Source organism: Coturnix japonica, chromosome 36, assembly GCF_054131305.1.
Source record: "Coturnix japonica strain WE chromosome 36, WE-NBRP24, whole genome shotgun sequence".
Lineage (NCBI taxonomy): Eukaryota > Metazoa > Chordata > Aves > Galliformes > Phasianidae > Coturnix > Coturnix japonica.
This window is the reverse complement of record NC_140698.1, coordinates 3,360,092-3,372,094: the sequence shown is the minus strand read 5'-3', so window position 1 is coordinate 3,372,094 and position 12,003 is coordinate 3,360,092. Positions and strand designations below refer to the sequence as shown.

The window sequence follows — 12,003 nt, the reverse complement described above, 5'->3', positions numbered from 1 at the left end:
GTGTACACGTCACTGTCACTTTTCTCCAGATTTCTTATGCTCATCTGCAGGTCTCGTCCTTTCTGTGCCCTCTTGTATTTCCTGCCAGGCCTGAGCTCAGCAATGCCTTTCCTCCATATGACGAAGGATGCGGCTTTCTCGCTCTGACATGTAAAAAGTGCACTTCCACTTTCTTCAATTTTCACATCTGAAAGTTCCTTGATAAAGTAATTAGGTTTTTCTGGAAGGAAAAAAAAAAAGGATGAGGGTGTAGGACAAAGGGATTTGTTACCCCAACAAGTCCCAAGCATACAGAGGTGTCCTGAATCTCCTTTGCCCTCATTTCAGAATATCACATAGAGATGCAAAGAGTCTAAGAAGACCACAGAGTCCACCCATTTACATAGGTTTGATAATTCCAGTAGATATCTGGAAAGTTCAATACCATTATACATGCGCTGGTAGGATCTCATCTGATAAACTGCATATAGTTTTGATTACACATATTCAATATAGACTAATTCAGATTGCCATCTTTTCTTGGCTCACTAACACCCAAGACGATAGAATCATAGAATTATCACAAAATCATATAGTGGCCTGAGTAGAAAAGGACCTCAAAGATCATCTAGTTTCAAACCCCCTCCAAGGGGTCACCAACCACCAGACCAGGCTGCCCAGATCCACATCACACTGGAGAATCATTCAGTTTCCAGATTATTTTAAGGAAAAGATTTTAATCCATCATATTTTCTGAAAACTAAGAATTGATCCTGCTCAAGGAAACAGAAGAGAAAAACATCACCCACAGGCTGCAGATATTTACCTCGACTTCTCTACATGCCATCCCCAGTGTGCTTTTCAACTCACCTTGCACAGTGACCCTGGCTTTTGTTATGGAGTCCTCTGTCTCACAGGGGTACTCCCCACTGTCCTTGGCAGTAGAGTCATGGATGATCAGAATGGCCCCACTTCCCTCCTGCTGCAAGTCGTACTTCTGGCTTTTTCTGATTGCTTTGCCATCCTTGTACCACCTGATGTTCAAATCCGGTTTTAACAGCTCACAGCTCAGGCTGATGTCCTGCCCTGCTGCTGCTGTCTTATCCTCCAGCTGTTTTGAAACCTCAGTAGGTTTTCCTGGAAGAAAACATTGCTTTTTGAGTAACATACACTTAGGGTAGGATGCCTCTCTCAAAATACATGCATCTACATGCTGGAGATAAGTTAGAGAGGCACTTGCAACAAACGCCATCCTACAGCCAGCAGTAATCTGCAAAGTACAGACAATAGAATTCCAGGCAGCATTTATTCTCTCTTAAATCTACCCAATTGAGGATGATGAACCACGTCTGAAAACTGCCTCTTTCTTCTCTCCACTCATCACACTGGGAGCCTCGGATGATGCTCTCAGATGCACATGTTCTAGATAGGAATTTGTTGTACAGCTAGCTGATGTGAAGGCCATCCCTTCAGCTTATACTTAGAGGATATTTGCTCCCACAGTTCCCTCAACAGAGCATTCCCAATTTACTGGTAATGGAACAAGCTGTAGTGAGATGCCCATTTCCAACACTACCCCAGTGCTTTGGGTAGTTCTCACATTTGTGTAAAATGTTTCCTCCTTTTACTTATTTTTAAGAGAAATTCTCAGTGCTTCGAGGTTCAAGTAGAAGGTTGCTATTCACTTTAACCATATTATGAGTTAGCTCTCACAACAATCTTATCAGAAGACAGTTGAAGGAATCAGACCCCAGAATCTCTCCCATCTCATTACCTTTCACAGACAGAGAGGCTTTGGAGGTTAGACCACGGGCAGTAAAAAACGACTTCCCCAGCGTCAGTAGGAGTCACACTTTTGATAATGAGAGTATATTTCCGACTCACGTTAGAAGCTTTAAATTGCCCACCACTTTCCACTCTGCTTCCATTCAGTGTCCAGTTGAACTCATCAATGCTTTCATGGGACGGAATGCATTCAAAAGTACAATCTTCTCCCTCCTGGATTTCAGTGGTTTTCAGCCGTTTGGTAATGCCACTATTCAGCTCTGGAAGGTAAGAGATAGGTTAGTATGAGGTTTATATGGAGAAAAGGCATTTGTGACTGACATGAGTAGCAGTACTGGTGTTTTAACTCAGGATTTCCAGAACATGGCTGCATTCCTTACTGATGTATTCTCTAAGACATTCTCCACTCAGAATTACCAGAAAGCTATAAAAAAAGAGAGACGTGAATCTCTTGTCTTTGCTCTGGAAGAACTACAATTAGAGCAGCTCAGTCCATGGAGCAGAATGAAGATTCAATGAGCTACAGAGGGAACAACGTAACAGAGAGGACAACTCTAGGATGCTGCGTGAGAAAAAGGGTTTTGCCTATGACAAGAAATTAAATGTTTCTATTAGCTAATTTGTTACCATCCTACCCCTATTGGTGTTCAAACCATTTCTCCATTTTAGGGATGTTTAGAAAGGAAATATTTCCAGGACATTCTTGATGTGTTTGGTGATTTTCATGGCAAAATGAGATACATTTACATCAAAAGCAATGGGAATTTTCCAGACATCACTCTGCTAAATTGCAGTAATACACTTCTATTGTAGAAACTAGTAAGGCTCGTGGGGGAATAGGTCTAAGACATAGTGACCACACTCAATGTGCTTTCAGCACTCCTTTACTTTCCACAGTACTTACCCTGAATGCCGACCTTTGATTTGGCAACATCACTGCCAATATCACAGGTATATAAACCTGCATCTGACTTCTCGAGGTCATGGAGAAGGGGAAATAGGGTCTTCCCAGACTGTACCAGCTCATACTTGTTGCCAGAAGTGAGCACAACACCGTCCTTCTTCCACACTGGTTTGACCTTCTCTTTAGAGACTTCACATTCCAATTTAATCACACCCCGCTCCTCACCAAAAACATCATCCAAGGACTTCATGAAGACAGCAGGCTTCTCTGCAATTAAAAGGGCAAAACAGAACAATGTGATACAGAAGTTGAGACATTTACAGTTGCTTTCAGATTTTTAAAGAGGGATAAATAAATCTTTACCAGCACTGATGACACCAATATAGAACCTAAAGCGGTTTCATGTGTGTTGACTGAATGCACTTTATGGAATTCTGAACTAATCAGTAGGAGAATACAGGGAACAGGAGGGACAGCCTGCATTGCCAATGGGTGGGACTGATATCATATGAAGTAATTGGGATGCATCTCTTCTAAAGCTGGAGAGCTGGCATTGCCCTCACATGGAGCAGAGCTCATACAGCAGGCCACAGGATTAAGAGGATAAGCTGCTGAACACTTTTGATTTTCCTGATTTATTGACTCCTTTTATCTATCTTCTATTTCACACATCAGATGTTTATACTGGGGAAAAAACTTCCACCAAATGCAAAGGAAAGGAGAAAGAGGAAATCCTTCAAACTCTGAGCGCATAGAGTAAAAGAGCTTAATTGCTGGGGAGAGCAGATTAGAATCACAGTACCCTTAGAATTGGAAGAGACCCTTAAAGGCCATCTAGCCCAGCTCCCCTGCAATAAAAAGGGACATTCACAGCTAGATCAGGTTGCTCACAGCCTGGTCATTAGTCATCCCAGAGGCAAAACACACACTGAATGATCTCTCCCTGCAGTCATAAATCCTTGGAGACAACAGCATTGACACTGCATGTTACTGAAGCAGTAAAAGAAACTGCTCTTGTAACTCTCCTTGTGCTAAATAAAATGATGATAAAAAGCAATGGAATGCTTTGGCAGGACACCAAAACCATCCTCCTTCGTTGATATCTGCTGCAATGGAACCTTCCACTGGAAGAAAGTCTCTGATGACTTGTCACCCCAGAGAGGTGAGCTTTAGAAGCAGGACTGCTGACAATAGAAAGAACTGGAGCTCCTTAGCATCTCTTACATCCAGGAGGGATGTGATCAGACCCACCTATCACCTTCAGGTGCGCTTTCTGACACCTTGTCTGACTTCACTGTCACTGTGCCAGCATCCTCAGGCTTAACCTGCTTCATTGTCAGTGTGCAGCAATTGCCAACGTTCTTGATGTCATTGTAATTGTTGGTGTAAATGAGGTTGCCATTCAGGAACCATTCCACGTCCTCGTCATCATGGGACAGCTCGCAGGAGAAGACAGCAGAGCTCTCTTCTTCAATTTCCACATCCTGCAGGTGCTTCGTTACTTCTACATTGCGAGCTGTGGGGAAACAAGGTGAACTGTTACCACTGTTACTATAAATCATACTGGGATGTGGTAGAATGGTTGGACTAGATGATCTTTGTGTAATCTTCTCAGTGAACATTATACGTTTATAAAGTTAGCAGGAGAGAATGGCAGAAATCAACCTCAAGAAGAGAAATCTGAGGTGAAATAGGACATGGAAGAGGCCACCCTCCCTGCTCATACCTTCAGCTGTCAGCGTGGCCTCAGTCTCTGCAATTCCTGCCTTGCACTTGTACACACCAGCATCATCGGGCTTCAGCTTCAGAATCTTGAGCTCTGCTGAATGCTTATCCCTCTTGATCTTGTACTTCTCAGAGGGCTTGATGAGTGTGCGGCCCTTGAACCATTTCACAACCTTTGGAGAAGGCCTGAAGTCACAGGACAGGATGACAGAATGACGTTCCAAAGCTGTCTTGTCCTCCAACTTCCTGGTGATTTCTATATGGTAATCTGCAAAGCAGGGGTGGAAGAGAAGAAAGGATGAGGACAATTGGAAGAAGAGGAAAGTCTCTTGCGTGTATTCCATTCCAATTAATGTCATGTTCACAATGGTTCTTTGAACGACTCTAAAGATAAAACAAACGATTGTCTATAGGAAATGCCATTGACTACATTTCTATAAAGTAATACTGTATATTATCTACCAAATGCAAGGTCCAGCTCTTGTTCTGTGCTTATTAAATTGCTCCCAGTTGAGGCTTTTATTCAAATAAGAGTGAGTTGAAAATATAACAAATACTTCAGGATGTGAATGGAGACTCTTACGCTGGGGACAACAACAGATAAAAAGCCTGGAAGTTTCTTTCAGGTGAAATCAATGACAAACTGCATCAAATTTAGGTGCTACCAAACTTAACCTTGTCTAGTTCAGAAATACAAATAATTTCACCTGATCTGACTTCTTTGGTATAGCCAAGGACAAAACCTCAGCTCTGTAGATATGAATAGTAAGCACATCACAGCTATTCAAACAGATCTTTTACTGAGATGCAGCTGTCTCATTTAGTGTCCAACGACTTTGAACTGGAAATGGAGCAGACCCTCCAGACACACACAAAATATTTCAAAGACCCCAGTGAAGGAAGACTGTACGTTAATTAATTCTTCATCTTCATGATGTAAACCAAGCCTGGATATGTTACCTCTGACAAGCAGATTAGCTGTGGATTTTGATTTGCCAATTGAGAACTGACTGGTGCTTGTCATATCAGTGGTGGTTTTCGGTATGGTCAGCTGGTGGATGGTGCCTTCTTGCTGCATAATCAAGTTTCTGCCAGCCTGTTAGACTTCCCCACGTAGATACCACTTGGGAGGTTTCACAGAAGGAATGGATATCTCGCATTCAAATTTGGCTTCTTCAGGCTCAGTCACATAGTCATCACACAGCTCCTTTACTAGATTAATGGATTGCTCTTTAAGAAGGATGGAACAAGAGAAAGCAGAGATTTAGAAGGAATGTAAAAAACCCTTACATTATCACCCCACTTACTCACGTCAGCATTACTGCACATGAACACTACACCTATCAGCTCAGAATGCCTTGAAACATCATTAAAAAATAATAGAAAGAAAAGAATGTTGTTAAGAAGTCAGACAATAAGACTGACAACCTGAAAAGAGCCCAGATCTTCTGATTCCCAGTCCAACATCTAAATCAAACCATGACCTTCCCATCCCAATATCAAACTCCTCGCATTACGAAATGGAAAAGAGGTTCAATGAAACACGGACATTGATAATTACTTTGGTTAAATACAGCAACATAGCTCTGAACAACAAGTTTTCACCTAGTAAAGGTCTCTGTAGCTCAAATGTAATGACTCTACTTAGGAGAAATTCATTTTCCAGGATGTTCTTGCCCTTATAATGGTAACAGTGGCAAAGCTGGGGACTGAACTCTTGAGTAGTGTACTAACTCAAATGTCTCCCTTTTCTTTATCACAGTTAACATCATATATATACCCTAACACTGTATATATTAAAAAAAAAACAAAAACAACCCTGTGCTCTTTTCAAACAGACAGAGAAAATGAAGAAAATGTCAAGCTATGTTTTTTATCCCTCAACGTTCAAACACAAATCTGAAGTCTAAACGTAGAAAATCAACCTCCTAAGAAAATAATCTGTTTTACTTAGCAAAAGTAAAACCCAAAAGAGAAGCTGGATATTTTGTGGGCAGAAAGGTAGGTAGGTAGGTAGGAGTTTTTATTTCTGTGAAAGGTCCTGGTGGCGTTCAACTTTTTTGACATTCTTGCAAATGATGTTAGCTGGTCCATGTCACTTGTTCCACCCTAACCTCAGTCCCAAAACAAAAGGGGAACTCCCTTCTGAACCTTCTTCACTTCATTTCAGATGTCCTTTCTCCTTCATCTCCAACCCACCCCCCACTCAGGAGAAAGATCTCCCTCTTACACCCTACCATCTTGCCGCATTCTGATGTTGTCATCAGCCTTCAGCTTGTCGTCATCTTTGTACCACTGGCTCTGAACCTCATCGTGTGAAATCTCAGACAAAAGACGCACTCCCATATTCATTCACTTCCACATCTTCCAGTGGTTTAACAATCTTGATATCTCCAGCTGTGAAACAGTAGAGATATATTTGTCAGGGTATTTCCAGAACTGAGTGCAGCATCTTTTCCTTACACATATTTGCATAGAAAATAAGTAGGATTATGTTTTATTCTAAACCATCATCCATTCCTGAGTCATTTCTCTCTTCAACACAGTCAATGCATTATTGCCCTTGAAGTAAAAGATAGACTTACTAGCTAGAGTGGAGCTCCCTGCAAACAGTTTTCATGGAAACCAGAATCTCATTTATTCTAAAACCTTTCAAGCAAAATTAAGGGTAGAAAAACAATAGAACTGACTGAATCTTTAAGGTCATTTAGTTCCAGTCCCCCTGCTATAGGCAGGGACACCTCCCTCCAGACCAACTCTTCTCCTCAGGGTCAAGGCTTCTCTCAAATCATTCTCCTCTAAGCCTGTGCCTGTGCTTGGGATTGCCCTGACCCAGGTGCAGGGCCTTGTACTTGGCCACACTCAAGTTCATGAGGCTGCCAAGGGCCCACCTCTCCAGCCTGTCCAGGTCCCTCTGGGTAGCATCCCTTCCCTCTAGCACATCAACAGCACTGCTCAGCTTGGTGTCATCTGCAAACTTGCTGAGGCTGCATTTGATTCCACTGTCCATGTTGCCTACAAAAATGTTAAATAACACTGGTCCCAACACCACCCTCCACCTGGACACTGAGCTATTGACTGCAGCTCTCTGAGTGTGACCATCCAGACAGTTCCCTATCCTGCAACTGGTCCATCCATCAAAACCATTTTTCTCCACTTTGGTGACCAGGATGTCATGCAGGATGGGATCAAATGCTCTGCACAAGTCCAAGTAGATGATGTCAGTTGCTCTCCCATTATCCACTGATGCTGTGAACCATCATGAAAGGCCACCAAGTTTGTCAGGCATGGCTTGAATTTGAGGAAGCCATATTGGTTACCACCATCACCTCATCTTTATTTTCCAAACTATGCCAAGGAGAAATAGACAGAACTCTACAATGTTGTGTCACTACAAACCTGTCTGAATCATTTGCTTCTCTGCATGCTCATCACTAGTCTCTCCTTAGCTTGTGTGCCCACAATGTATGGGGAATGTCAGCCACAAATCTTACCTAGGGGACATCTTTGCTTCAAAATCCCTTGAACATCACACAATCCTTTTAAACTGTCCAGGTCTGCACTTCTTTATGTCAGAATCAGGCCATATTTCTGTGCTGCTATTTCCCTTTCCTTCTGAAGGGCCTGGATACAACTTGGATTAACCTCAGGAGCAGAGTTCCTGCATAAAACAGCCAGTATTGAAACAGCAACCCAACCTGGTTGCAGACTGAGAGAGAAAATGAGAGTTCACCACCTGTGAATAATGAGACTTCTCTTATTTCCCTGGGAAGTAATGCCCACTTTTTTACTTTGACGGAGCTCCTTCCCATCCTAGAAGGGAAAATATCAAGTCAAATCTACATTAGTCCTTCCATCTCTGCACTGGGCAAAGGCAGCCTTCAGATCTATGTTTAATTCACCCAGTTCCCTAGAATTAATGGAACTGTACTTACTGGAACATATGCTGAAGCTTAAGCACAGTGCAGTGTTTTCAACATGTAGGAATGGCTATAGAACATGCATAAATTCTGGCTGACATATGACAGCTTAAAGCACTGCAGAGGACTGTTAACAAGCCCTTTTGGACATCACCTTGAATAAATGACGTTATCCCCAAGTAAGGGAAGGAACAGCTGAGCACCGGGGAGGTACACAAAGGGCCAGAGCAAATTCTCACACTGTCAGGTGCAAAGAAAACTGAGATTTCACCCTAAAACCCAGCTCACAACAAGGCTACAAAATCCTGGCTGAGAATTTCTGAATGCTCACCAGTTGCTTCCAGCTCGAAGGTCATCTTCTGGCCAGCAGCCTCGCAGATGTATTCTCCAGCATCTTTCCTCTCCAGCTGCTCCACAACCAGACGCCGTGTTTTGCCCACAGATTCCATTCTGAACTTTCTGGAGGAGGCAAGCAGTCTTCCATCCTTGAACCATTTTACTCCAGTTGGATCCTGTGCTACTTCACAGCTGAGGGAGGCACTTGCTGCCAGGGCAGCACTCACCTCTTTCTGCACCTTCTCCTGGTTTATAAACACAGGTTTTGGCTCTGAGGGAAAAAAAGAAAAACAGAAGGACTGAAATGAAACCATCTTGCAGGTTTTTATGTACAGGTTGGAACAGGTTTAGGTTACCACTTGTGCCCAAACTAATAGCCTTCACTAGAGAATATCAGCTCTTCTGTTGAAACAAAGTGTCAAATCTAGGCAAGAAAGAACCTAGGAACTGAAGGAACCAAGAGTCCTTGAACACCAGTCCCATGGTTGCAATTCACTATGCAAACATATTTAACCCAAAAGAACATCTGTCCTGCAGGCAACCAAAACCTGAATTCCTTTTGCTTAAGACCCACTGTGAAACATCAAAACACATAAACATGCGATAGTCAAACCACTGGCTGCCTTTTCATGACCCAGAACAGTACTCCTGGCTTCCTGAACAGACTCCTCATGGCCTCTACCATTGCCACAACTTTGACTGTCAAAGGCACAAAGGAAATATGCTCACCAACGCAGTCCTTTGTTCTTTGTGTGTGATTTGCAGATATCTATCTTACTTTGAGCTCTGGGAATAGTCAGCTCTACCAGGTCTCTTACTGTGAGTAGCAGACTCACCTATCCAGATGCAGCCTCCAACATAAAGGCATAGTAAAAAGGCAGTGTACTACTAGGAGAAGTTCCTGCTTCTCCTGCCATGAAAGGCTGCACGTACAACATGCACTCCAGCCTCACTGCACATACTTATCTTAGTCAAATGTTTAGGTGAACAAGAATTACAGTTTGGGATCTCAGGCACAGGAGAGATTTGAATAATATCTTGAATATTGCTTCCACTGTACATATATCAGTAATTATTATTCTGCAGACAGACTGAAACAGGTCTTTGTGCCATACTAAAACCAAATACTTTCTACAAACCCCGGCAGTCAAGTATAGTGAAAAAACCTCAGTACAGACTACTGCACCTGGATCACTTTATAATAGAAACTAGATTTTACTTTACTGTTCTCTGCTGTATTTCAGACAACACCTGTCTTACCTGTGACATGAATCTTGAAGGTGAGTTTCTGGCCAGCAGCCTCGCAGCTGTACTCCCCTGCATCTTTCTTCTCCACCTGGCTCACCACCAGCCGACGCTGTTTGCCCTCTGACTCCACCTTGAACTTCTTGCTCGAGGTGATCAGTTTCCCCTCCTTGTACCACTTCACCTCTGTCTTCTCCTGGGCCACCTCGCAGCTCAGCGTGGCATTTTGAGTCAGTACAGCCTTCACCTCCTTTTGTACCTTGTCCTTGTTTGTAAACACGTCTTCTTTCTCTGCAGGGACATCACAACAGTCACACCGTTTTGCTGTAGTCTGCTGCAGAGCCAACTCCAGTTCCCCATTTTCACTATACTTGCCCTTCACAGGGAGCATCGTGATGCCTCATTAAGACAGGAAAATACTTTCCCCTCTATTTTGCCTTGGGAAATGATAAGCATATCATTTCATATCACATCATATCACATCATATCAGAAAGCTAAACATTTCGCAGTCTGATAGCAGATTTGGACATGAGATTTAGAACACCTGCATGCACTGCTGAACCTCCTCCCTTATCTTTTTTTCTTCTCATGTCTCTCTACATTTCCAGTAAATCAGAAGGGAACGGCCCTCTAGAACAGGTTTCCCAAGGAGACTGTGGATGCTCCATCCCTGCAGGCATTCAAGGCCAGGCTGGATGTGGTTCTGGGCAGCCTGGGCTGCTGCTTGGCAACCCTGCACATAGGAAGAAGGGGGTTGGAACTGGATGAGCACTGTGGGCCTTTGCAACCCAGGCCATTTATGAGTCTGATTAGTGGCATTTTCCACCTCATTGTGTCATTCAAATTTTGTAACCAGATCTCATCAAACACCTCCCCTTTTCTCACTCCTTGCATGCCTGGTGTGCTCTTGCACTGTAACCCTGCAGACACAGCTGACTACAAGAGCTGCACAAGTTACCCTCCTTGCCTATGGTTTGTTGCAGTAATTCATTCCTGGATGGAAAAGCACATGTAGAAAAGTGTTGCTATGACACTAGATGACAAAGAAAGTCCTATAGCCAAAATGTTTTGCACCAGAGAGGCTGTCAGTTGACCCTCCCAATGCAAGAAACATAAAATGAAGCATTCCTTTATCTCCGGGATTTCAAGCATTTTCTCACCTCTGACTTTCACTTGGAATGTTGCTTTGTCATCTTCTGTTTCACAGCTGTAGCTCCCTTGGTCTTTCAGGGTCACATTTTTAACCACGAGCTTGCGGTGTGTCCCCTGGGAGATGATGGTTGTCCTCTGGTCCTGCTTCACCTCTGTTTGATCTTTCTTCCATACGACAGCTCCGCTTGCAGCTGACACCTCACACACCAGCTCCAGGTCTTCAGAAGGACTGACTGATATTTCTGGAGTCATTTTGGGCTTGTTGACAGAATTAATGGCTTCATCTGAAGAAAAAAAGAGAAAGTGGTTTACATCCTGACTCAGGCTTATTCAGCGCAGCATGAAGATACAGTTAGAACTGATTGTAATGTCTCTGCTCATTACATTTGGGTGATCGAGTTTCACCTCTGGAGGTACTCACATACAAATGTGTGCTTGATTCTCCTGTGTAAAGGAAAGAGTAAGTTCTATGCAGACAGTTCTTATTTCTTTTAATCAATTCTGTATTCTGCACATGTTCTTCTGAAGATAAAATGAAGGCAGCTAAGTAACGTGTTTGCAATACATGAACAAACCTATTTAACACCTTGTCTCTAAGCTAACAAGCAACGTTTGATGAGCACATAAGTATTTCATGCCCTTCATTCCATCCAGACAGAACCTGCCTGAGGAGCAAGCTGATGGCTGTCAGCTACAGGCAGACCTAGCTTAGTCTTGCATTTCTTAGAGCAACAACTGTTGCTTTCAGTCACTGAATATACCAAGGCCAATTGCTATGCCAGGCACATTTATGGCATCAGTGAACAAATAATTCGTTAAAAATTGTAATAGACAGGAGCCATCTATTCTTTTATAACTAGGTGACCAAAGAAGAACAGTCCCTCTAGAGTCAAGCTGTTAAGAACTAATAGCATCAATCAATATCACATAGATAGATTACTTCCCTGCCCTAAGAC

The 12,003-nt window shown here is 42.9% G+C and overlaps 1 protein-coding gene across 1 annotated transcript; it reads right to left on the bottom strand.

The window, feature by feature from the left end:
* Window positions 1-1,639: 1,639 nt before the first annotated feature.
* LOC146755121 (obscurin-like) lies at window positions 1,640-4,274 on the bottom strand. Its single transcript, XM_085526405.1, has 3 exons — window positions 3,927-4,274; window positions 2,669-2,935; window positions 1,640-2,024 (listed from the first exon to the last, which is right to left on the bottom strand). Exons 1-3 carry the CDS (start codon window positions 4,228-4,230, stop codon window positions 1,750-1,752), a joined length of 846 nt encoding a protein of 281 aa, XP_085382531.1. The 5' UTR covers window positions 4,231-4,274; the 3' UTR covers window positions 1,640-1,749.
* Between the last annotated feature and the right edge of the window lie 7,729 nt (window positions 4,275-12,003).